General features: G+C 49.4%; 1 protein-coding gene across 1 annotated transcript in view; it reads right to left on the reverse strand.

Annotated features, from left to right (window-relative positions):
- TRABD2B (TraB domain containing 2B) overlaps positions 1 to 23,997 on the reverse strand; it is a 247,774-nt gene extending 223,777 nt beyond the window's left edge. The window contains exons 1-2 of the mRNA XM_030823909.1: positions 23,896 to 23,997; positions 21,223 to 21,786 (exon numbers count right to left, since the gene is read on the reverse strand). Of these exons, the coding sequence (XP_030679769.1) occupies positions 21,223 to 21,786; positions 23,896 to 23,997 (666 nt within the window). The remainder of the gene's footprint in view (positions 1 to 21,222; positions 21,787 to 23,895) is intronic.
- Positions 23,998 to 26,019: the final 2,022 nt, after the last annotated feature.

A 26,019-nucleotide genomic window follows, 5' to 3' on the forward strand; every position in this document is an offset into this window, starting at 1 on the left:
GCAGCCTGAGCTAAGACAAGCACCAATTTTTGACCCTCATGCTAGTCAAAGTCCATAAATTTACCTTTCCAATCCTTTCTCTCGCTAATTCTCTAACAGAACCCCCAACAACACGGCCCAATCCCCTCAATGCCCTTCAGATCTACACAGTGTGTGTCCATCTCCTCCAGGGAGCCCTCCTGGATCCCTCCTAGTAAATGAGGCATCTCTAAGGACATGTGCTTTCTCTCTTGTGGGGACTGTACGTGCATGGTTGTGTACTCTTTATTGGACATGGCCCCACACACTTCATTCACCTTGTGTATGTCTTATCTACCCACCTAGACAGAGATCATGGCTCCTGTCTAAGACAGCATTACGCAATAGCTGGTGTTCAATAAATACTTGTTGACAGACTTTACTGTGGACGTAATTCAACACAAACCAAGAGATGCTGATTTAGTGGCAGGTGGGATAGGAAAAAATAAATTACTATGGGCTAGACACTAGGAAAGGCTAGAAGGTGTACAGTTCAATGCCAGGCACACAGGGCCTGGACCAGCAGGGGGCAGACCCCACAGCCAGGTCTCCGGCAACTGGTGTGCTCTTTACATCCAGGGACACTTGATATTTGCATCTCCTATTTCAATAGTATGGACTACTGGGGAGAAAGGGGGCATGGGAATCAAGAAACAGGGCATTATTCTAATCTCACCAGGTATGTGATGTAACCCAAAGATGCCACTAACAATGTTACCAATAAACGAATTCCAGGGAGCTTCTCTAATGAACCACATAGTACTTGAACTTTTACAAGTACTGTATGTATACTCGTACTTGCTCCTCCTCCAGCCTCCCCTAATTTCAGTGAATGGCACCACCATGGACCAAAATGTGCAAGTGCCACCCCAGTTTCTTGAAATCTCCACAAGCAACCAACAGTCATGTCTCAGCTCCACCTTCAAAACAGAGCCACACCTATCTCACTCCTACCCCAGGTCAACCACCAGCGTCTCCCACCTGGACTATTCTAATAGCGTCCACGCTGGCCTCCCGGCTTTCTCTATTCTGTCCTCCAGGAAAGTCCATTTTGCATACCACAGGCAAAGCAATGTTACATTTAAAAATTTAATTAGGCCAGGGCTGGTGACTCACACCTGTAATCCCAGCACTTTGGGATGCTGGGACGGGCCAATATCTTGAGCTCAGGAGTTCGAGACCAGCCTGGGCAAGACAGTGAGATCCCATCACTACAAAAAATACAAAAATCTGCTGGGTGCAGTGGAATGTGCCTGCAGTCTCAACTGTTGGGGAGGCTGAGGTAGGAGGATAGCTTGAGCCTGGAAGGTCGAGGCTGCAGTGAGCCATGATCACACCACACCACTGCACTCTAGCCTAGGGAACAGAGTGAGATTCTGTCTGCATCTCCTCCAAAAAGTAAATTAGATCACCCCCTGCTTCAAACCAATGACTTCCACTGTTGGAATAAAATCCAAGTATCGTCCTATTATCTGTAGGCCAGGTGAGATCTCACCTCACCTCCTCTCTGCTCCATCTCCTGACATGCATGTCCTGTACATGCATGGCTCCAGTTACATCCTTTCTGTCCCTTAAGCAGCCTCAGGGCCTTGGCACGTGCTGTTCCTTCTACCCAAAATGTGCCTTCCCCAGGTGTTCATGGCTGGCTCCTCCTCATCCTTCTGGATTCAGCTCTTAAGGCACCCTCTCCCCAAACCCCAAGGACACCAAGCAGCTGCTCCCATCCAACCCCCACCCACTTGCAGCCTGGTCCCTCTCTAGCCTACTGATTTTTGTTTTTCATTATACCCTTATCATGCCCTAAAATTATTTATTAATTCATTGCTAAATCCTCACTGGAATAAAAGTTCCATGCAGGAAAAAAAAATCTTTTTCTGTTTTGTTCACCATTACATTTTCAGCATCTGTAACAGTGCCCAGTGCAGACTGAGCCTTCAAAACGCACTTGCTAACGACAGAGCAGTTACCTCCCCACTTTTTAGGAATGGGTGGTTCACAGCAACTCCTTTCCAATGTGTGCAGTATGAAAAGATGGAGGGAAAAAAGGGTACCTTTTCTATAGTGGAGAAACCTGACAAATACTACTTCATCCAGGTGATCAAGGTTAATATCAACAGTAGTAAGTCATGTTGCTAGCATGTACCTTTGATATGATGTGAGGAGAACAGCACTTTGCCTCTGTGGCCTTCCTCCCCAAAACACATAATTCCACTCTAATTGTAAGAAAAACATCAGACAAATCCCTATTGAGGGACAGTGCTCTTCAAAACTGTCAGGGTCATCGAAAACAAGGAGAGTCTGAGAAACTGTCACAGCCAAGTGGATTCTAAGGAGGTATGATAAGTAAACGTGACAGTATCCTAGATAAGATCCTGGAATAAAAAAATAACTTTAGGGGAAAACTGAGGAAATCTGAGTAACATATGGACTTTAGTTAATAACGATGTATCAGGTTCATTCATTATGACAAATGTACCACATTAACATAAGATGCTAATAACAGGGGAACTGGGTGTGGGGAACTCTCTGTAGTATCTTCTCAATAATTCTGTAAATCAAAAACTGTTCTAAAATTAAAAGTTTATTTAAAAAACATTTGTTAGGTGAATGAATGTGCAGTAATAAATACTGCACATATATTTTCAGGTCTTTTTGTAAGCATTTACTGAGCACAGGGTTTAGCATGATACTAGAAAACAGAATTCCTGAAGTCTGTTAAGCACTGTCTGGGTCATACCATTTGCATCATTACTTTGTGCACCTGAAACATTGTAAAGGCAGACATCGGTACACCCAAAGCTGAACCATCAGTGGTTCTAAGTGAGGAAGGTTGGAGTCAATGACAAAAATAACAAATCTTGCCCTTTTTGAGGATGAATTCAGTTATCTCACTGTTCTCAAGTCCATTCAGCCATAAGCACTGCTGAGGGCCTACTGCACACCCACGCCTGGGTTTGGCTTAACAGCCAGCTCTTGTCCTAGAGGGGCAAACACAAATCTGGCCAAACACAAGACTCTTTTAAGGGGTCAAATGATGCAATACAAGCTACAAATGGCAAAGATGTTCAGAGGAAACTGATCATGGGAGTGGGGTAGTCAAAGAGGCCTTCCTGCAGGAAGGGCCAGGCTGGATTTGAAATAGGAAACAGGATTTGGAAGGACAGAGGGCACCCCAGGGTGACCACAGAGTCCAGAATTAACTGCAGAGGGTAGTCTGAGTAGAGCTGTGGGGTTCCCTAGAGGGGCAATGGAAAAGGAGGTTGGTAGTTGAGCTGGGGCCAGACCACAAAAGACCTTCCAGACCTTCAAGGTCCCCTGCTTCATGTTCCTTTTCATGTGTCATTTGCATTCTTGTCCCATCTCTCCTACTCCACTTGTAAGCTTCCTGGGGGCAAGATCCTTTCCTCCCCAATTTCTGCCTGCTCTAAAAGGTCCTGCACATAGTAATGGCCCAAAGGAATATCTGGCGAGTGAATAAAAGAGAGAATTAATCAGTGAATTATAATCTAAGAAGCCAACCTTCTACCCCTTACACACTGGGAGGCCTGCAGGGTTTATAGAAAAATCCACAATCAAAATGACATTTCCTCCACTGTCTCCCCAACCCCTTCCTTTGCTTGTTTTCATTCAGCATTTATCCCTCTCTGACTTCTTATTAATCATTTGTGTACTTTGCGTACTTGTTTCTTATCTGTCACCTTCCAGGCATTCAACAATCATTAACTGATTACCTACTATGTGCTAGACATGTTGTAGGTGCTAAGGATACAGACAACACACAAACATTTCTACTCTCATGGAGCTAGCATTGTAGTGACGGGATGAAGAGCAATATGTAAAATGTATAGAATGCAATTGATGACAGGTGCTATGGTAGAAAAGGGCAAGGAGAAAGGAAACTAAATTCAAGGGAGTGATTTGCAATTTCAAATAGGGTGGTCAGGGGAAAACATCTTTGAGCACCTGAGGTAGATAGGGATGGAATTCTTTTCTTTTGCATACATGCTTGGTACATGAGCAGTACCTGGCACGCAGCAGGCACAGAAGAATGAATGAGTGTATGAACTGAGGGTGTTGGGAAGATTGATCCATTTTTTAAATTAAACTTTTAAGAGAATTGTAGATTCACATGCAGTTGTAAGAAATTAATACCCTTTACCCAGTTTCCCCCAGTGGTAGCATCTTACATAACTATAGTACAATATCAAAACCAGGGAATTGAGGTTGGTAACAATCCACTGATGTGATTCAGGTTTCACCAGTTTTACATGCACTCAGTTATGTATATGTGTGGGTGGTGTATTTAGCTCTATGCAATTTTAAGGTTTAGTCCTTTTTTTTTTTTTTCTGCAAGACAGAGTCTTGCTCTGTTGCTCAAGCTGGAGTGCAGTGGTGTGATCTTGGCTCACTGCAACCTCTGCCTCCCAGGTTCAAGTGATTGTTATGCCTCAGCCTCCCGAGTAGCTGGGACCACAGGTGCACGCCACTATGCCACCAGCTAATTTTTTAAATCTGTAGTAGATGGAGTTTCACCACACTTGCCAGGATGGTCTTGAACTCCTAGCCTCAAGTGATCACCCGCCTTGGCTTCCCAAGGTTCTAGGATAACAGGTGTGAGCCACTGTGCCTGGCCAGGTTAGTCCATTTTTAATACGTGAGTTAGAAGGCCACTTAAAGGGTGTAGCGCTGAAGGGAAGTGGGACGAAGTGAACCACCAGCCACTAGGCACGCTGTTCATTTTCACATGCCTGAGCTCCATTTACCCGAGGAATCACCCTAAGAAGATAGGTATTCTTATCTCCATTTTACTTATGTGAAGACTGAGGCACTCAGAGAAGGAATCTGTTGGAAGTCACAGCAGGCAGAAAAATCAGAACCCCAAATCTCTGACTGTCTAGCTACTTCCTGGGACTCTTTCTTGAGCACAAGAATGGCCTGGATGAAAAAAAAAAATACAAGAATAAGGAACCAAGAGGAAGGTCAGGCTCCAGGAGACATTGGAGGAGAGAGGAAATGAGGGGGAGTTGAAAAGGATGCCTCTGGATTCTGAGCTAGGGAGAACAGAAGTATCATCACGGGAAGAGGAAAGGAAGAGCTGGAGGGCTCTAAAGGAGAAGAAAAGGGAGATGTCCTGGTTCAGCCCTGATTTCATGTGTGATCTTGGGCAAGTCGATTTACATCTCTGGGTTTCATGTTCCTCGTCCATACAAGGGTGGGAATGGCCACCCCATTCCATCCATCTGGTATGCTCTAAACGTCCATAATATGTTCCCATTCACAAAATTCTCCCCCAAATTTGTGTCCCTCCCCCACCCCCAAATTTATATGTTGAAACCTAATCCCCAATGTGATGGTATTAGGAAGTGGGGATTTGGGGAGGTCATTAGGTCTTGAGAGTGGAGCCCACATGAATAGTATTAGTGCATTTATAAGGGACTGAAGGGACCATAGTTCTCCCCTTCCACCATGTAAATACACAGAGACAAGGCACCATCCATGAACCAGAAAGCTGTTCCTCACCAGACACTGAATCTACTAGTGTCTTGATCTTGGACTTCCTGGCCCCCAGAACTGTGAGAAATAGATTTCCATTGCTAATAAGCAAACTAGCTTATGGTATTTTGTTATAGCAACATGAACAGACTAAGACAACTACCCAGGACTGCTCTAAGGCCAAGGAGTGATGATGGGGCAGCCCTCTGCAAAGCAAGGTGCAAGGCCAACTGCCAAAACCGGAAACAAGGCAACCCAGCACGGGCCCAGACTGCCTGTGGTATCCCGACTCGGATGACTGGCTGGCATTCCCAAAGATGAAAATCCAGAATTTAGGTCAGCACACACAGAGAATCTCACTTTGTTTACATGAGACAGATAGTGTGTGTTCCTACGAAATGCCTTTGAATCCCAGCGATGATGAGAGACCCAAGGCTGTTTATGGCTTTGGATATTTACTTTTCTCATAAACAAATCAGCTTGGGTGCCGTCAGAGCTGATGCCACTTCACACTGCGGCCCTCTGACGTCCTCGCTCCTCCCCGGTGCCCCACACATGGTTTGAATTTATTGGTTTTAGCAGCTTTCATTTATGTTGTGTGAGGATCACGGAATGACCAGCAAACAGAAGCTCTGATCCGTGCCCTGGGAAAAACACAGAAGCGCAAGGAAGGAGGTTGTGGGGAAGAGCTGGGAAGTTTCCTCCAATCCGAGGAGAAGCAACTCCCACCCACAGGGTGGCCCAGTCAAAGCCCTTAGGGCCCCTTTGGGAATGGAGGGTCAGGGGGATGCTACAGCTGCACCAGGAGTCGGTCAGAGCATGAGGCTGAGAAGGCTCTCAGTGGTCACGGCCTCCCAAAGCCAAAGCACCTGGGGACTGCCGTGGGAAGTGGAGGTGGCTGCCGAGGTACTTGACCTCCTGGAACCAAACATCTAGAAATCTGGAAACAATGCGGGAAGGCGGCTTCCTGTTTTCTACCAGGATACTCAGGCGATGTTGTGTAGACATGGTCGATAATTTTACAGCTACACACAGGGTCCCTGCATGTGTACTCAATGCCAGGTGTCAGGGAAACCCAGATTCATTCTAGGAGGTTCCTTCCCGCAAAGAACTTCAGTTTAATGAAGGAGACAGACATGTGAACATATAAAAGACAATAACATTTAAAATGCCACCTTCCAGTGAGGTCAGAGCCAGCTTAGAAAGTGGCTTTGCAGCAGCAGGGGTGTGGTTTATGGTTTACCAACCAATCTCACACCCACCAAGGGGGCTGAGCGAGGGAAGGGACTTGCTTTGGTCATGCTGTGGGACTCCCAACCCAGTGCTCTATTCACCGACCAAAGATCCTCCCATCCCCCACTTCTGCTGGGGCTGGGGCGAACATCAGGAATCGCCTGCCTTACCCCGCCCCCACTTTGAACAGATGGAATCCCACAAATAAATCACATAAAATAAGTGACACAAAATGCAGGGAAATGTTATCTCCAGCAACGACGTTACAAATGGTGGTCAGTGTCTCAGGCTCCCTCACAAAAGGCCCTGTAATACACAACTACTGTGGTCTCATTCAGTCACCAGACCACTTTTACCACCTTGTTTCTAAAGGAAACCCAGTCCTGAGCTCCTGTCCCAGAAGCTAGGAGCCCTTCTGCTCTGGCTCAAGCAAGAGGCTTGGGAAGGTACAGACAAGCCTGGGTGAGGTGTTCCAGTTTAGCCAACAAAGGAGTGAGTGGGTGGGCCAATTATTAACCAGAAGGAATTCTGAAATGCAGAACACGAGAGTGAGGGTCAATGGCCCCCCAATGCACCCAGGATGAAGCCCAAACTTCTTAACATGGTTGTAAGGCCTCCATGATGTGACCCGTGTGCTTCTATAGTCAATTGCCTAGTCTCCCCATGCTTCCCACTAGTGTTCTCCAAATGTGAGTGGTGTGAGTAACTATATTCCTTCAATCCGGATCAATATCACCATCAGCACCCACCCCCATAACATGGTGCCACTCCTGAACCCAGGACATGCCCACTTGTCCTTCAATACAGCTCAAGTGGTATCACACTAAAGCCAAACCAGGTACTCACAACGAGGTGAGGCCGGTCTATTGTATACAATTAAGCATAAGCAACAGCAAAGAGAACTAACTCCTAGACAGCAAGAATACGGGCTCATCCATTTGGTAGCATCCATAGGACCCTCCAGATCACCTGAGCTCTGCAAAGCCCCAGCTGCCATGGCGGTGGGGGACTCAGAGTCAGTGCTCAACAGTACACTAACACAGCAGATGGAATGATAGGTGGGAAGTGACATTCTGTCCAGCTACTGAGGCAAATTGAACAGATTCCTCTAGGCTGGGGGCGGTCCTCCATCACATTTCCCCTTTCCCTGCCCTACACTAGAAAGCTCTGCAGAGAAGCATCCCAGCCATCTAGACTGGTGCCATTACAAATTTGGCACCTGTATGTCTGTTGGGCCCCTCAGCCTGCCCTGCCATCGCTTCAACTGCCAAGGTCAGCTTCTACTCTGAATGCCCACCACAGACTTTCTCCTTACACTCCCTCTTCATTCTATCTCCTATAGAAAATGGACTATCTCACTCTCTGCTTCCCAGTGCCACAGTCTTCCTCAAGAGGAACCCTCAGAAGTCTCTCAACTCCTTGTCCCTGTCACCTCCTGGCCTCTTACCTTTCATCACATCTCGAGTTTCAGAGGGGCTGTCGCCTCTACTCTCAGATTCCAGCTCCACCTCCTCTGGGTCACATTCCCTCTTTTCTTTTCTTTTTTTGACAGTCTTGCTCTGTCACCCAGGCTGGAGTGCAGTGGCATGATCTTGGCTCACTGCAACCTCTGCCTTCCGGGTTCAGTTCAAGCAATTCTCGTACCTCAGCCTCCCAAGTAGCTGAGATAATAGGTGTGCACCACCAAGCCTGGCTAATTTCTGTACTTTTAGTAGAGACAGGGTTTCACCATGTTGACCAGATGGTTTTGAACTCCTGGCTTCAAGTGATCCACCCACCTCAGCCTCCCAAAGGGCTAAGATTACAGGCATGAGCCACTGCATCTGGCCACATTCTCTCTTTTCTTTAGATGCAGATAAGTCAAGAGCACAGGGCTCTGCAGCCAGAGTTTCTGTGTTTAAACTCCAGATCCCCCACTCATTAGCTGTGTGACCCCAGGCAAGTGAATTACTGCTCTGTGACCCAGTTTCCTCACCTGCAAAATGCGGCTGAATCTACCTGAGAGACTGCCATGAGGATTAAGTGGGGCAGTGCACATAAAGGGCTCAGAATCATTCCTGGCACTCTTGCAGCGAGGTACCTCTCTCTCGGTTCTCTTCAACCCCACCCCCTTCCCCACTAGCCCCATATTCCTCTCTGAACCCTCAGGATCTGGAACTGAGCCTGGCACAATGTAGTTCCCAGCAGTGCTTTTCAAAGAAATGAACAAATAAATTAATGAACAGTTTAATAATAACTGTTTAATAATTAATTATTTACGGGGAATTTCTCTTCAGGAGAAAAAGAAGAGGAAAAACACATGCACCTCTAGCACTACTGAGAGCATAGAGCACCTGATGGCTGATAAAGGCCTTCTCAGACTTGACCCCACTGGATTCTCCCAAGAGCTCTGAGCTGTTTCTAGGTAACATCCAACCTGTCTGAGCAGTAGAGGAAAAGGATGCTGAGAGGCAGGAGCCCCAGGTCACAGATCTAACCCAGGGCAGAGGTGGGCTTCAAGCCGGGGACTCCAGCCTAAACCTTTCGATCCCTCCTTTTGGTGTGTCCAACTCCAGAGAGCAGTGGGAGACCACAGTGAAGGCAAGCCAGAGTGAATACAGTCAGACATTACACAGAGCAGATGGTCAGAAAAATAAATGGCCATGCTCTGGGTGGTCCAACCACATAGTTCCCATCAGACCAACCAACAACCCATCCCTGCACTGGATGATGCTCAGTGTGTGAGAGACCAAAGGACCAAGAGCCATCTTTTGTATGGGATGGGCTTCACTTCAAGACAGACATTGTGAAAATGGGCCAATAATAATATGAAAATGACCACTACTTAAGCCACCACAGTTAACATTCATTAACTCTCACTGTGTGCCAGCCACTCAGCTGTGTGGTTTATATGCATTATCTCATTTATGCCTCACAACAACCCCGGGAGGTAAATACTGTTGTGAGCCCCATTTTTTTAGATGTGGAAACAGATGTTCAGCCATCTAGCCAAAGTGGAGGAGCTGGATTTCCAACTCCAGTCCAGTTTCTTCCTTAATGTATCAAAAGATCCAAGTAGAAGTCCTGGCTCCACCATTTTGAACAAAGTACTTAGCCTCAATGTCCTCAAAATGGGGGAAAAATGCTTACCTTTCAGGATTGTTTTAGAAATTTACTGCGATAAACCAGAGAGGCCTAGCATATAACAGGCACCAAACAGCAATGGCTCTCTTAGGGGCTGGATAGGAAAGAGAAAGAATAAAGCCAGTGGAGGGAGTGTAGAAAGACTTGTTCTGCATTCCCTCTGCATTTTCCCATCCTGGCACTTCCGCGTAAGTCTGCTTCCTTTCCACCTCATCTCCAGGGGCTCAAATCCTATTCCACTTGCAAGGTGTCTCTCAAAGCCACCTCCATCAAAAAGCCTCCCCGCAAAACTACTGATAGAAGCAGAATATTAAATTACCTCCAAGACTACCAGCAGGCCTCGGCATGCGGGTTCTGTAGTGCTGGGTCAACAAACATCACTGTCTATACCCAGAAGACTATAAATCATTCTACCATAGAGACACATGCACACTAATGTTCACTGCAGCACTATTCACAATAGCAAAGACATGGAATCAACCTAAATGCCCATTGGTGACAGACTGGATGAAGAAAATGTGGTACATACGTGCCATGGAATACTAGGCAGCCATAAAAAAGAATGAGACCATGTCTTTTGTGGGAACACGGAAGCAGCTAGAAGCTACTACCCTCAGCAAACTAAGAGGGACAGAAAACCAAATACTGCATGTTCTCACTTCTAAGTGGGAGCTAAATGACAAGAACTCAGGAACACAAAGAAGGGAGCAGCAGACACTGGGGTCTACTTGAGCGTGGAGTTTGGAAGAAGGGAGAGAAGCAGAAAAGCTAACTATTGGATACTGGGCTTAATACCTGGGTGATGAAATAATCTGTACAAAAAAACCTCTGTGACAGTAGTTTATGTACGTAACAAACCTGCATATGTACTCCTGAACCTAAAATAAAAATTAAAAAAAAATAACAGTCAAGATCAAGCACAATGACCAAGCATTGTTATCACCGAAGTCCCCAAGTGGCTCAGTTTACCCAACCCGTGACCAATCCACAGCTCTTCCAGCTGCAACTCGGCCCCAATACAGGGTCTGGTGCTCAAAAATGTACTATAATCCAGTGGATGCTGGAGCCACCCAGCTGGATATCTGGGGGTCCCAACACCTGGCACTCTGAAGCAAATCCAGTTCCCTTTCTGAGCTCAGTAACCACACTGGCAAAAAAGAAAAAAGGAAAAAAGAAAAGACGAGCCAGGAACAGACTAACACTCTTCTTGGTGTCCTTGTTGGAGACGGGAGGGAACGCGGTCCTGCATGTGAAAAGCTTCTGGAAATTGCAAACCGCGATGCAAATGGTTGAAATTATCATTGCCAATTCGGCTTTTGTCTCTTTTCAGACTCAAGGCCAAGCAGCTCAAGAAAGGGAAACCGTGTGAACTAAAGCTAAAAGATGAGCCAGAGAGATTTCCAAATGGCTTTCTCCGCTGGTATCATTCTAAAAGGTGCTGTCGAATGAGACCCAAGGCTTAAATTACTAACGGCCTTGAAGGCGCATTAAATCCCCAGGGGATAACACTGGCCAGGAAACTTTAAATAACCTTAATAGGGAGGAAGGAGCCAAATTCTTTAAACAGAAGACAGGGGAAGGCCTGTCCTTTTACCTTTGTACGGTGGCTCCCCGGGCAGGGCTGGTCGCGGGCCGCGCCGACTCCTCCACCGCGGCAACTCGGACTCGCCTCGCCCCGAGGTGCCTGTCCGCAGGGCCCCGCCTGTGTCGCTGCCTGACCCAGTGACGGGCGGGGACATACACGCTGCGGCCCCCAAGGCGCAGCCGCCCAGCGGCTGCTCTTTTAGGAAACGTGCACTTGTGCTCGCGGAGGCCAGGCCAGAGAGGCGGCGCGGCTCGGGCCAAACGCGTCATGCACAGAGCGCTCGCCTCTGCGCCAGGGCGTGAAATGGGCACAGTCATGCAAGCCTCCCGGGGGAGCGCCAAGGTGAACTGCAGGTGGAGGGACACCAGCAGCCGGCTTTATGCAGCATGGTCTCTCTCTAGTCGCAGTCCATGCAGAGAGCGGCCAAGCTGAACTGCTCATGGCCCTCAAAAGCACAACTCGCGCCCCGTCCTCTAGCGTAGATGCCTCCAATCTCCTGAGCCTAGTACTCCCTAGCCTTTACCTGGCTTTTTTACTCCTTCCCATCTCAGGTTCATCTGGGCTTCTTCCAGGAAGCCTTCCTGGATCTCCTCAGGGCCGAGGAAGCTGTGCCTCTTCTGTACTCCCACAACACACCACAAGACAAGCCACAGCCTCCCTCCTCCCGGCACCTGCACGGATGCTGTGTCCCCTCCCTACCCAGAAAGGAAGCACCTGGGCAACAGCAACGTTCTTCTCGCTCACTACGTCCAGCACTTCTCCCATGTCAGGCACTCAGTAGGAACTAACAAACATTTCTTGAAAAGTTGTAAAATGATAATTTGAAAATGAAGTAATAACTATGAGCTAGTATGTACCGAGCATCTGTGTGTGTGGCACTGTGCTGTAGTGCTTTACATTAATCAGTTAATCCTCACAGCAATCCTATACAGTTGACATGAGAAAACTGACGCACAGACAGCTTATGTAACTACCCCAAGGTTACTTATACTCCCGATAAGTGCACTTATTCTGGGAATTGAAGGAGCACTGGGCCATCCGGCCAATGTCTGGAAGTTTTCCAGTGGAGGGGACTCCTGAGCTGAGTCTGCACTATGACGTGTAAATTTAAAGACTGACTTTTGGTTCTGAAGGTAGAATCAGACCAGGATGTTCCTCTGAATAAGGGAGGTGGGAAGGAGCTTAATGTCTCCTCCTGCCCTTCCTGAGTCAATGGGAAGTAAAGGGAGAATCCCAAGAATGAAGGTGACAGAGTGTCAGCATTCAGGGCAAGGGTGGTCAGGTGCTGTTCGGAAAACCCCGGGTTCTCCCAAGGAAACCACCTTGTCTAAGTCCTTCAGAAGGAACACAGAATCCAGCAACAGGTGCAAAGGCAGAGACCACACATCTCTTAAGGCCCTAGGTTGTCCCTCAGAGATGGCCCCAGGGCCCTGACTTTTACAGGCCTGGTCTGATGACCTCATGGCTCTTTTCCAGGAAAGCCAGGCATTCAGTGTGGCCCAAGTACAATTTACCTACCAGTTCTTTCAAAAAACAATGCTAAAAGCCAATTACATTGTTGCACCTAAACTCAAACAACTGAGTTATGATTACGAGGCATCCATCCAATCTGATGACCATGGATAAAAGTCTTGCTGTAAAGTGACATTTGTTTGACGAGCCCAAGCTTTTAACGTGGATGGTCCTCAGGGGCCTTTACCAATTCAGAGGAGTTAAGAGTTAGCCAAAAAATAAAAACTGGGAAGGGGCTCCCAGGTAGAGGGAACAACATAAGTAAATGCATGGAGGCATAACTAAGGAGTGTATGTGAGAGGGAGGGAGGGAGAAATCATACAGCTCAGCAACCCTGGTGCTCCAAAACCAAGATAGCGAGCAAAGAATAAAATTAAGCATTTTAACATGAAAATAAGTGGAGGGATGCAGTGAGCCTGGAGAAGATCATGTGTGCTCTGGACAGTGAAGAGGAGAAAAACAGAGACTTGTTTGCAAGTAACAGTTGAAAAAGAGGGAAAAAAAAAACACCAAAATATCCCAGGATGGAGATTAATGAATCCAATAGGGACCCATGAATGTTACAAAGTTTTGACCAAATGGGCCAGCAACAGTACTGAATATGTCTCAGGTGGAAGCCTAACAAGTTTCTGAGAATTACAGAGGCCAAGACATAGTCCCTTTTTAGCATCCAGAGCTGCCAACACTCCAACCACAGAATACACCACAAAGCCCCAACTTCAGAACTGGAGCATGTTCAATCTAATTTTGTAATCAATTGTGAGCACATTTTGAGCTAGGTTTGAATCAGAAGAAAAAAGACTGCCTGAGAAAAAATTATAAACAAAATACACAAGTGCTGAAAGAATGTCATAAAATGCCGTAAATAATTCCACAGAGGGGAAAAATATATGTGGCTGGGTCATTAAGTAAAGCTTTGGCTCAAGGCTTTCCGAGCAGATTAGACCTGGGAACATTCTAGGAAGACTTCCTGGAGGAGGTACGGCTTTGAGCTGAGCCTCGAAAAATCTCAGGATTCAGAAATAGAATAGAAAAGGAGGAAATTCCTAAAGAGGGAGGGGGCCTAGCAGAAGCAACAGCGTTTCCAAGCTTGGGGCAACAGTTTTGTGCTCCAGCGGATATAGTGCACAGATTTAAAAGCCTGCGGATCTTGGAGGAGCTGCTCGGCGAGACGGCTTGGCAGCCGCTGAACAGAACTGAAGGCTCGGCCACCGGCTGCCTGTGGATTAAGTGGGCGGACAGAGAGCCAGTGATGGGAGATAAAAGGGAGTGAAGTGGATAATATTTAGAAGCAAACTCAAGGGGAAAAGAACGTCAGCAGCCCGGCTGGCAGGCTGTGGCGCTCGCGCCGGCATTCTTGTTTCCTCCCTAGGAAAGCTGCATTACCAGGCGACCTCTTCCTGGCTTTGAGAGACGTCCAAATGGGAACTATTAACAAAGGCACGCTCCCATTTTTATCTCCGTCAGAAAGTGCTTTGCCGGTCAGGTTTTCTCTGCTTGGCCTGGAATTGGAGAGCGGGTTGGGGGAAGATCAGACAACATGTTTGCGGATGAGGCTTCTTGGAATTCTTGAGAGCTGGCCCCTTCCAACTTTAAGATTTTAGAAGTCTGTGTCCACGAGCTGACAATTCTTCAAAGCTTAGAGGCTAGGATTTCATGAAGTGAAGATTCTTCGAGTCCCAAAATGTCTCTGAGCCTAATGTTCTGAGATTTCACCATTCCTAGATTCCTTGAGCCTCAGAGTTTGGATTTATGGTTGGAGATTCTCTGAGCCTAGAAGTCTTCTTGCTGTGAGCTTCCAATTCTGAGACTAGAATATCTCATGACATTTTGGTCACCTCCAGCTTTAGGACCTCCCTCTCCTCTGGTGGAGGTGCGTAAGCTATCCTGTGCGCCTGCCTCTGCGTGTTTCCCCCTACATGTAGATAATATATTAAATATTAAGACATGAATGAACCAGGTCATGGAGAGGAGATGGACAGAGCTCACCATGCCTGCAAGGGTTCTTCACAAACAGCCATCTGGGCACAGAAATAATCTGAATGAGCACATGCCCAGGGGTCGCTGCTGGGGGACACCCAGTGATGGACATTTGCTGAGCAGCTCCTTACCAGATGGCTCTGTGGGGGAGACACAGCGGGTGTGGCAGACTGCAGAAGCACAAGGTGAAGGTCGCGCCAGAAGAAGCCTGTTTCTCAGTCCAGGTTCTGGAGGTATATGGTGTAGGTGATGCCAGCCTGTGTTTAATTACACGGTGATGGAGGGGCTCTCCCTCCGTGGATGACTTCCTGGGAGAAAAGGCTTCGGCATGGTCTGAGGTCCTCCAGGGGTGTCTGGGGCCTCAGGGGAGGCTTGCTCCCTCTACTCTAAGGAGGGCACATAGATCTGACAAGGTATAACATTGTGGGTTCCAGGGCTGCCACAGAGGCCCAGAGAGGGCTGGAGGACTCAAGAATGGCCATTCTTGGAGGACAGGAAATTAGAGAATGGTTCTGAAAGGTGGGAGCATACAACCGAAAGGGGAAGAAAGAACAGGGTCTCTATCTGAAGTGTGGAGAACCAGGGCACGGGGGAGACTAATATTCAGGTGCTCTGTGCCTCAGTTTCCATGCTGCAAACAGGGCTAATAATACCCACCTCTCAGGGCATAAAAGCAATGGGGTGCACACTCAGGTAATGAATTCTCGGCAGGCAAAGACACATTTCCAAGTCTCTTCCCAGACCCTTAACTGGCACAACACAGTGAGGTGCTCTGGTTGAATGAGGAGCAACAGAGGGAGAAGAGTCACAATGAGGGAGAGCAGCTGAGGCTGGGTGGGTGTCCGGCAGCCTGTGCCGTGACAGGCTGGGGCTCTCCTGTCTGAAGCCTGGCAGCAGGATCACCCACTGGAACCAACAGGCTCTGGACAAATAGGTATCAGCAGCAACCGCCAAAGACAAGCCTGCCAGCCCCTCCCAACTACAGATAACTCAGGTTCAAAATTTCAGACTTGGTTGGCCTAAGCTCTCCAAAATATGGGAGATACGCATCACAGAAGTCAGTCCTGAGCCAACACTGGAAATCACCTAGCCCAGCGCTCTCATGGGACAAAGGGGGCAACTTAAGCCTAGAGAGGGAAAAGGGCTGGCCCAAAGTCACAGGTAAGGTACTAACAAGATCAGGATTAGAACCTGCTTTGAATATGACCTGCCTATGCTGTGGTCCAAACGTATGTGTCCCTCCAAAATGTTGAAACCTAACCACCAAGGTGATGATCTGAAGAGGTGGAACTTCTGGGAGTAGATTAGTTCATGAGGTCTCTACACTCACGAATGGGATAAGGGCCCTTACAAAAGAGGCTAGAGGAAGCTTGTTCACCCTTTCCACCATGTAAATACACAGAAGGCATCACCTATGAGAAACAGGCCCTCACCAGACACAAAATCTGCTGGTACCTTGATCTTGAACTTCCCAGCCTCCAGAACTGTGAGCCATAATTTCTGTTGTTTATAAATTACCCACTGTAAGGTATTTTGCTGTAGCAGCCTACATGATAATTTTGACATTTTTTATCCTTATAGGACGGAAAGGAGCTTTCAAAGTTCAGAAGGGGGCTCCTCGCTGTGATTTATACTTTTCTTCATCGTTCATTCCTTCAATGGTGCTGCATGGTGGAACGGAATCAGGTATGGTCACATCATGATTTCTGACCATTTGCTCCTTAATTCATTCATGCTCCCAATATTTACTGAGCACTTACTAATACCTGCTGGCCCCGCCAGCGTGTAGACATAAGAGCTCTGACTATAAACCAAGGAGATCTTTATTCAACTGTGCAGGCTTAGCCTATATTGGGGGTGGGGGTGTGTGTATGTCTTCATGGCAGTGGCTTAGAAAGTTGGGGACATATTTCCTGGGAGTAGCTCATGCCCAGAATGTCTTTGAGAACTCCTATTTTAGAATCACCTTGAGATCCAATTTATAAGTCAAGGAGAAAATCAGTTCCAGCACTTTTCAATTCTCTCTCTCTCTTTCTTTTTCGGCAAGAAATGATGATCTACCACCATTTCAACACACACACACACACACACACACACACACACACACACACACAAAATTCAGCAGAAATGTCATCTAATAAAAACCAGGTCATCTTTCAGACCCTGGGCAAGCAGGGGTTGTGGTAATGGACTCACGTGAGCTTGAACACTGAGTCCACTTGGCCTGTCTGTGTAATCACAGCCAAATGACTTCACCTTTTCAGATCTCAATTTATGGTCTTAAAAATAAATACGATAACAAACCTTGTTGCATCTCTGTGAGGGTTAGAGATAATGTAATTATGAGGTCTAATGCAGCACCCTGAATAGAGACAAAACTCAATAAATGGTATTGTGGTTTCTAAATCCTGAAGTGAGGGACTTGTAGAATTTTACAAACATTTTGCATACCTTTGGCAGGCACACTTCAGTGTTCAGGCGCTACACATATTAGACGGGTAATGCTCGCATGCTTGGTAAAGTACAGAATAGCAGAGTCCTTGTTTTCTCATTATACCTCAGAGAACCATGTAACTTTGAGTTCTCATCCAGTGTCTCTGACTCTGCCATGCAGGGAGTTGAAGGGAAGGACTCAGGTCCCCTAGAGGGAGAAGTAGTGGCAGCCAGTACCAGTCCTTGGAGGCAGCAGGCAGAGCTGATAGAAATCTGCAGGTCTCAAGCTTGTCATAAGATCTGGACTCAAGACTTAGGCATCCTCGGACCCCCAAGGGCAGGGGCTCACCGCCTCCTAATACTCCAACTTTACTACGTTCAGCAAGGGATGAGGAGTGGATATGGCTGGTGGGAGAAGGGAGTGGCAACTTCCCATGCAGCCTTCCTCTTTCCCTGCCCTGGAGCCAGCCTAGACTGTTTGCCAAGCACAAAACCAACATCCAGGTAGTCGTTTTAACCCATCAACAACCTCCCACAGGTAGTATCTTCTCATGTCCCCACAAAAACCAGCTCAACTTTGAAAGACTGGTAGTTGCTGCCCCACTGGATGGGTGGGCATACCAAGTCTTGCCCAAGATTATATACAAGTCATTGGTTTTAGTGTTGAGGCTGGGACTGACACCTGGAAGCAAGTTTCCTATCTCCAGCCCACTGTGCTGAGCTGTCTACAATACATCAAGAAAACCTTCAGAGACCTGCCTCACTACCAGCCTCAAAGCCGAAGGAAATAATATCTCTACAAGTATAAATTTTCCAAGAAAGAAAATTTTAAGCCCTCAAGTCCTAAAGGGGAGAGAGAGACAGAAGAAAGAACTAAGGAGTGGTTACAGAAGATATCAAACACCTAGACAGGAGGAAGTCTAGAGAAACAGTGTGGGGAAGCTGGGAGAACACATCCTTCATACAGAGTCAGGCTGACTGGCTCTGTTCCTTATTAGCCACGTGACCTTGGGCAAGTCATTCAACATTTCTGGATGCCCACTTTAGAAGGCCATAGGGTTGTTATGAGAATTCAATGCGATGGAAAAGCGTGTGGAGCCTTCTGCAGGGTGCCTGGCACGTGGAATTGATTAGAATCATCCTATGGAATGTCAGGGCTGCAAGGAGCTTGAACGATGACCTCATCTCAGTGTCTCATTTCACAGACCAAAAAAACAGGGCCCAGAGAGAGGAAGTGACTTGCCCAAGGTCACATAGCGAAGTGATGGTGATGTTGGGTCTCCCACCCTCAGTTTATTTTGAAATCAAAGACCAAAACCTAACAATAGACCTGATCTTCCAAGCTGCGCAAAGGTGGAAGAAGCTTTTTCCGGGGTTCCAAAACTTAAGCTTTCTTTCTCCATTTAACAAGCAAAATTATGGTATTTCTGTCCAGAAAAAATTATAAAAATTTTAAAAACAACATTAATACTAAAATCCCAGATCTTAACAAAAAGACACTCTTTTAAGCCTTATTTTTCCCACCTTCTTCTCTCACTGCCCCCCCAACCCAAATATTTTGCAATAACAGTAATGCTGCAAGGAAAGAAAAAATAAAAATCTGATGCACTTAACAGATATTTCAGTACACTAATGCATCACAGATGTTCATATCAAACTGTGCACGCGTGCATGCAATTTTACTGAGAAGGCTGTTGCATTTCTGATTTTGAATTTTTGGATCCCTAATGACCTCATCTGCCTAGGCTCCAGAATCCCACCCTTCCCATTTAGTCCAAGGCTGCCCAAGGGGATGGAGGAGAGATTTCATCGCCTCCCTACAAAATGATAACAGGACAAATTGGCATGATTGGACACTCTGGCAGGTGGTGAAGGGTATGGAGATTAGGCAACTAAGAGGAGTTCTGTTTTCTTTTGTTTGGGACTTGCTTTCTGCAGCTCTTTTGAGGAGCTGGACCCAAGAACAATTTTAAGAGTGGGCCCAGGCTGGTGATGGGGTGGGCACATTTTTGAAATACAGATTGGAGTCTGTTTGATCTTCAAACATGAGCTTTGGAGACTGTCAGCAGGCTCCCTCCCAGCCAATGAATGGCTCTCAGTAACTTTTCCTAAAACATAACTTGACACACACTTGCCAGCAAATGTTTCACCCTACCAAAGCCATCATTTGGTTGAACAGCAGTGTTTCCCGACCCCAAAAAAGATAGTTTTGTTGTTTTAAGAGAGACGGATTAAAGACAGGGGCTGCTTAGCCAGAGTTTATGTATACTCCCTTCAGCCTTTGTCGGATTCCTCTGTGGCTGGTGCAAAGAGAGTGTTGAGAGTGGCGGTGGATACCTCATCTCCCCATCCCAAAAAAGATATCGAGGCCAGACCTAGGCCTCTGAACAGAGAGGCCTCCCACAAACCTGCCTCCGAAATGAGATGGGTGGTGAGCGCCAGGGGTCCCGACACAGATAATTTCAGCTCCCAAGGCCGGCAAGGGAAAAGTCACTTCAGAGGGAGAAAGCGGCTATGTTCAGAGGAATCAGCACTGGGCCAGAGAATACACAGGATTTTCCCCCGTGGAGAAGGAGTCAGGCGTAGTCAGAACCCTGCAGGGCGTGACTAACTGCCCCAATACTCCTGCCACTGGGGCCCTCTGGGTAAGGACTCCACAATTATGGGAGAGCCAGCAGGAGAACCGACAAACCCGCCTTTCATTTGGCCGGCAAATCAATCTGGCTTCTTACCTCCCCAGGGACAATATTGCATTTCCCTTGGAAAAACAAAGGCCAGAGATCTTGGAAAGGGGATCGGTTTCTGCCGCTGTTTCCCTGGTGAAGAGCTTGCAACATCTCTGGAGCAGCAAGTAGGTCTGATTCCAGTGGTAGTTTCTGGTCCAGCCAATTTATGAGGCTGTCTCCTTAATGGGCAGCACGTCTCTGAGCCATGCCTCACTCGGGAAATTGACCCAAGCCCCATCTTGGGGCCTCCTTGAAGGAGTCCCCATCCTGGGATTGACAGCCCCGTTCTCAAGGCACAGATGTGAACTCATTGTTCCCAGGGTCTCAGAGTTGAGTTTGGGGCCAGTGAGTAGCAAGTGACCTCTGCCCATGGAGAAAGGGCTTTTAATGACATTTTGCTCTATCAGATCTCTGGCAGCCAGAGACTTTAAACCTCTTAAGCCCCTCCCTTCTCTCCTACTTCTGAGGTTCAGAAATCAGGACAGTCAACCTTTAAGCGAAAACGCTTCTCTGAAATTATTAACCTTAAAACTCTCCTGGCTTACTTTCTCCTGGCCTTAGGGAGGCAGTCCGAGGGTCACCTAGAGCTTTGCACAGAGCCAGGAAACTGACAGTGCTTAACCTCAAATGGCAAGCGGCACTCTGCTGTCTCCAGGTCCCAGCCAACTCCTTGTTGGCTCAGCCCTGGGAGCTATGCCTTCCTCTTGCTTTCTTGGGCACTGTCCACACACCAGCCTCAATACAGCCTCCAGGGCCTCAGGAAGGCCTGACACAAACCGGAAGCCCCCTCTTTTTGTTTTTGATCACTCTGATGCTTTGAGGGAAATTCTTTCTGCCCAGGCAAGCACAGCAGGTGAGGAGTGTACATCCCCAACATGTAATACTGCTGAAATAGAAGCAAACACTCAGACTCTTACCCCAAATCCCAGTATACGCCACTCTCAACTGATACCACCAGAGCAGCCAGGTGCTGCCTCGCTGCCCAGCAGAACCTCTCCTTCCAGAAAAAGGACCTGACTCTGGCTGCCTTCCCCTCCCCCTCGGAGAAGAAAGACAATCAGAGAAGAGGACCCAGGCACCCAGGGCTGTCAGCTCCGGGCTGGAGCACTGCATGCCTACCTGGGAGAAGTTGAGCCCGTTGTTGAGGGGATGGCACTGCTCCTCCACCTGCTCCACAGCCCCTGTGGTCTTCTTCATCTTCTCAGCCTGCTGGGCCAGGTAGAGGTCGAGCACGGGCACGCCGCGGAAGCGCACGTCCCTCTCTGTGAGCGAGTTCACCATGAGCATCACCCAGACGGGCCTCTTGCGCTCCCAGTTGCCCGCGATGGCATTGAATAGGTAGTCAGCATAGAGCCCCTTGCCCCGCTGAGCAGGCGTCATCCAGGAGGGCATCATCAACTTCACGTAGTCCAGGTGGCGCTTCAAGCGCCAGTAAAGCTCGTGGGGCAGCACATCCTGCAGGTTTTCCCCATGCGGCAGCAGCTGGCAGCTGGCCAGGGCCGAGATGGTGTAGGGGTCTGTCAGGTCCAGTTCAAAGTAGACATGGGCGCTAGCCTGGAAGGCTGCCTTGGAGTTGTCCGGGATGAAGTCCCAGACGCGGGTGTAGGGGACATGGATAGTGCCAAACAGGTAGGCCGGAGGATCACGCCGAATCGTCCACAGGAAGGAGTTCAAGTCCCTCTGCTGCAGGAGTAGAGGAGAGGCAAGGCAGTGAGGCCGAAGGCAACAGAGTAGAGTCAGGGTAGCCCAGAGGCACGTTGCAGAGGGAGGTGGGGATGGGAGGCAGAGACCATACACAGGCCATGGTAAAGAGCCAGGGCTTTGGAGCCTGAAAGACCCACATTGAAAACCTAGCTTTGCCCTGTCTTAGATGTATGATCTTGAGTGAATCATTTCACTTCCCACAGGCTCAGTTTCCTCATCTGTAAAATGGGGGTGAAAGCAACTACCTCGGGTTGTTGGGAGGATTAAAAGATACAATGTATGTATATTAAGCCCTCAGAGCAGTGCCAGGCACAGAGGAAGTCAGCAATGAAGGGAAACTCTCATGATTAGCGTTCGCTGTGAGTGCCAAGGACTGCCACACCACCTGAGAATATTCATGCTTGGCCAAGTCAAACCATCATCAGTGGTGTTTCATGTGGAGGGTGGGGAAAGGGGGACCAAGAGTCCTGCTCTGGCAAGAAGGGAGGAAGTCATATAACTTTTAAATCCAACCATTAGAAGATACAAGCCAAGAGCACTTTGAAAGCAGAACACCTATTAAAAATAGCACACCTATTTAAACAGCTACTTCACATTCATCACGGTGAATACACTTTTCTTTTTGGAGGGCAGGTCTGGGGTGTCAGCTACTTTGCTCCACCAGCTGAGACCACAGATGAGAAAGTGCTTTAAAATCTTGCAAGGCCAAGTCAAGTTTCAGAATCTGGTTTGGGAGGAAAGGATTCCATTACAATTAGTCCCAAGAAATGTACATATTCTGGGTACTTTCCAGGCTCCTCCCCTAAAAATGTACACCTGATCTCCAACCCCAGTTGTTTGTCATTTTCTATGACCTAAGCTCCGACTTAGGGGAGTGTGTGTGTGTGGGTGTGTGTGGGTGTAGGAGCTGAAGAGAGGCATGCAGACAGGGGTCCTTTCTACAGATCCAAGTCAGGGCTAGGCATAAAGGGCATGAGAAGAGGACTCTCATTTCTCTTAGGCAAAGCCATTTTCCATCCAGAAAAATCCCTGGAGTGCCTACTGACCACTTGCAAGCTTTAGACCAACTCATAACACTTTTCTGCCTGATTCTGGCACAAATGAAAAGTATGTGTTGCGATGGGTGGGTTGTAGGAGAACAGTACCTTACTTTACTAACAACCCCAAACTGTTAATCCCAGCATGTTGGCGACAGACTGAGAGCCCAGCCAGCCAACGAGCTCCCTGTTTGTGCACAAGGCAGGCCGCTGGAGGTGCACCTTGCCCAAGGTCAGCGAATTCCGGGCTAACAGGCAGCACACCTACAGCAGCCAGACCCTACGGTCTCCTGGCCTCCAATTCAGGGTTACTGTCAATGCATTAATTTACACTTAGAGGGAAAGATACTGAAGGAAATAAGGAGGTTCTTTGTTTTGGACGGAAAATTAGGAGAACCAGTAATTACTCGACCCCAAAAAATATTAGGCCAGTATGTCCTGGCATTGCCTTTTCCTCTCCTCTGAAATCTTCCTTCTTTTCACGAAATATGGACGCTTGGGAGAGTAGGTGGTGGGAGCCTGGGCCGCAGAGATGGAGGTGAGAACCAGCAACAGGGAGAAAGTTTGTCTTAGGTCAGAGTGGGAGGGCAGGGAGAGAGAGGGAAGCCTGGGAGGGGGCAGTGTGTGTGAATGGGAGAGCAAAAGGGTTCGATGGAAGTCAAGAGAAGGGCAAAGAATGGTAGAAAAACACAGTCAGAAGCGGGCAGAGAGACCAGAAAGGTAAAGACAGAAAAAATATGAGAAAGGAGAGACAAAAAGGGGCACAGAGAGAGGAGGCGTCTAAGCAGGACCACAAGTCAAGAGGAGAGCACGAGAGCGGCAGCGTGTGGAGAAGGAACCGGAGAGGGAGCGCCCCTTCTCGCTCCTGGCTCGGAGCTGGAGCTGGAGCCGGGGCAGGCAGGAGCGAAGGAAGGGCGCCCCAGGCTGCGCCCGGCGGGTGGAGGTGGAGCGGGTGGGCTAAGGTGGGTGCGGAAGCAGGACCCAAACCTTCGTCCCACGGGACTGGAATACCCAGGCAGGCGGGAGAGTGGCCGGGCAGGCGCTCGCTCACCGATCCGGGCGGCCGGCACTGTCCTCCGTCCGGGGGCTGCGGGCGGGCGCGAGCGGTGGCGAGGAGGGCGGCGAGCAGCGGCCCCGCCAGGGCGGCGTGCATCCTGCCGGGGCCCGCGGGGCGCGGGGGACCCTCCTGGGCTGCGCCCCTCAGCGGGGCGGGGAGCCCCCAGTTGGGCACGGAGTTTCCTCTGGAGCACGGGGCTCCAGCCGCAGGATGCTGGGCGCCCTCTGGGGCGTGGCTGACTGTCCCTGTCGGACCTGGGGGTTTCTCTGGGGCGGGACTCCGTCTGTTGGAAGAGGGGGACCCTCTAGGGCTGGGCCCCTCCCCCGGGCGCTCAACCTCCTTGGCCGAGCCCCCGGGTGCTGAGGGCGTGTTGGGGTCCGGGGGCGCGCGGGGTCCCGGAGCTGCGTCGGGGTCCAGGGGCGCGCGGGGTTCCTGGGGCAGAACCGAGAACCCGGGGTGCGCGAGGGTCCCGGGGTTATGCTGGGCACCCGGGGCGCGCAAGGGTCCCAGGGGTGCGCGGCGCTCCAGGAGGCGCGCAGTGGGACAAGTGCGGCGGAGGGCGCGGCAGGGGTGGGGGGCGGCTCTGGGGCGGCCGACTGCCCCCGAGCCCGGCTCAGAGGGGCGGCGGGCGGCCGCGCGGCCGTTGCCCGGGTTCCGCCATGCTGCTCCGCGGCCGGGAGGGAGGGAGAGAGGAGGGCGGGAGAGCGGCGCGGAGCCGGGCCGGGCGGGGGGCTGGGGCCGCTGGGGCGGGGGAGGGGAGGACCTGGCGAGGGGGCGGGGGGGGCGGGGGGCCGGGGCCGCGCCGGGCCGGGCCGGGCGGCAGGGAGTCGGGGCTAGCTCCGCGCCCGGGCGCGGCGAGGCGGGGTCTGATGGGCATGGCAGGCGCTCGCTCGCTCCTCTCTCGCTCCCTCGTTCGCTCCCTCACACACGCGCGGAGGGAGACGAAGCCCGCAGCAGCCACTTCCCAACTTTCCAAACTTCCCAGCGCGACTTTTTCCTCCCCTCCCCTGCCCGCGCCTCCGCCTCTCCCCGCCATCCCTCCTCCCCTTCGCCAGGCGCGACCGGGCCGCAGCTTCCCGGTGCGGCCGCCAGAGGGCGCCCGGGCTAAGGACCGGCTCGGCCAACCTCCGCGTGCTCGGCGGCGGACGCGGACTGGGTGGCAGCGACAGGTTTGGGGACCAGTCTCGCCCAACGCATCCATCCCACAGATCCTGGTAGGAACGAACAGCGAGAGGGACAGGAGTTGGACTGGGGAGGTAGCAATCATACAAAATTCAGAAAGCTGCTGTGTGCAACCTTATGTCACGCGTAGCTCTGGGATTCGCTTGGTAGGTGCTCTGCAAACATCAACTGAAAAAGAAAAGAAAATTAAAGAAATCCTTAAAATTCCTTGGAATCTTCCATTTAAGTAATCCCCTCTTATCTATGTCCTTGGACCCACGCAGGATCCCTGTGTCTGTCTCTGGAAGAGTGAGGATTGATATCCCAGTTTCTTAGACCACAAGACTTGAAAGACCCCTTAAACCAACCTACTCGTCCTCAAGAGGCAAATGAGACTTAGAGAAGGCCAGGGCACAAGATCTAAGCTTCTGAGCCATTTCCAGCAAATGAAGAAAGGGAGGCACAGGCACCCCTGCTTGGTTCTGTTAAAGGAGAGTTTGTCGTCTCTTCCTATCCTGACGACAAAGATTGACGGATGAATTAGGTCATACCGTCAGGAGTCCACAGCCTAGAGAAGGAGACAGACAGGGACAGATATGCAAAGAAGCCATTAAAATACAGATGATGAGGGCCAGGAGAGACAGAAGCACAAGGAAATGGGAGCAGAGAGGAGGAGCTCCTAACACAGCCCGGAGGCCCAGGAAAGACACCTGGGAGAAGGTCTTGAAAAATAAGTCAGAGGTAGCTTAGAGAAGGAGGTGCACACGCCTTCCAAGCGGAGGAAGAGCAGGTGCCAAGGCGCAGCAGTGTGACAGCACACCTGCAGGGGACTGCAAGCAGTTACCCCTGGCTGCGGCAAAAAGCAAGTGGCAGGAGCTGAAGTTGTGTCTTCTGGCCAAGCTGGGGAGTCTGTCCGTTCTAGGTATCAGGTGACAGGAAGTCACTGCAAGATTTGGC

This window comes from Nomascus leucogenys, chromosome 12, assembly GCF_006542625.1.
Source record: "Nomascus leucogenys isolate Asia chromosome 12, Asia_NLE_v1, whole genome shotgun sequence".
In the NCBI taxonomy this organism is placed as follows: Eukaryota; Metazoa; Chordata; class Mammalia; order Primates; family Hylobatidae; genus Nomascus; species Nomascus leucogenys.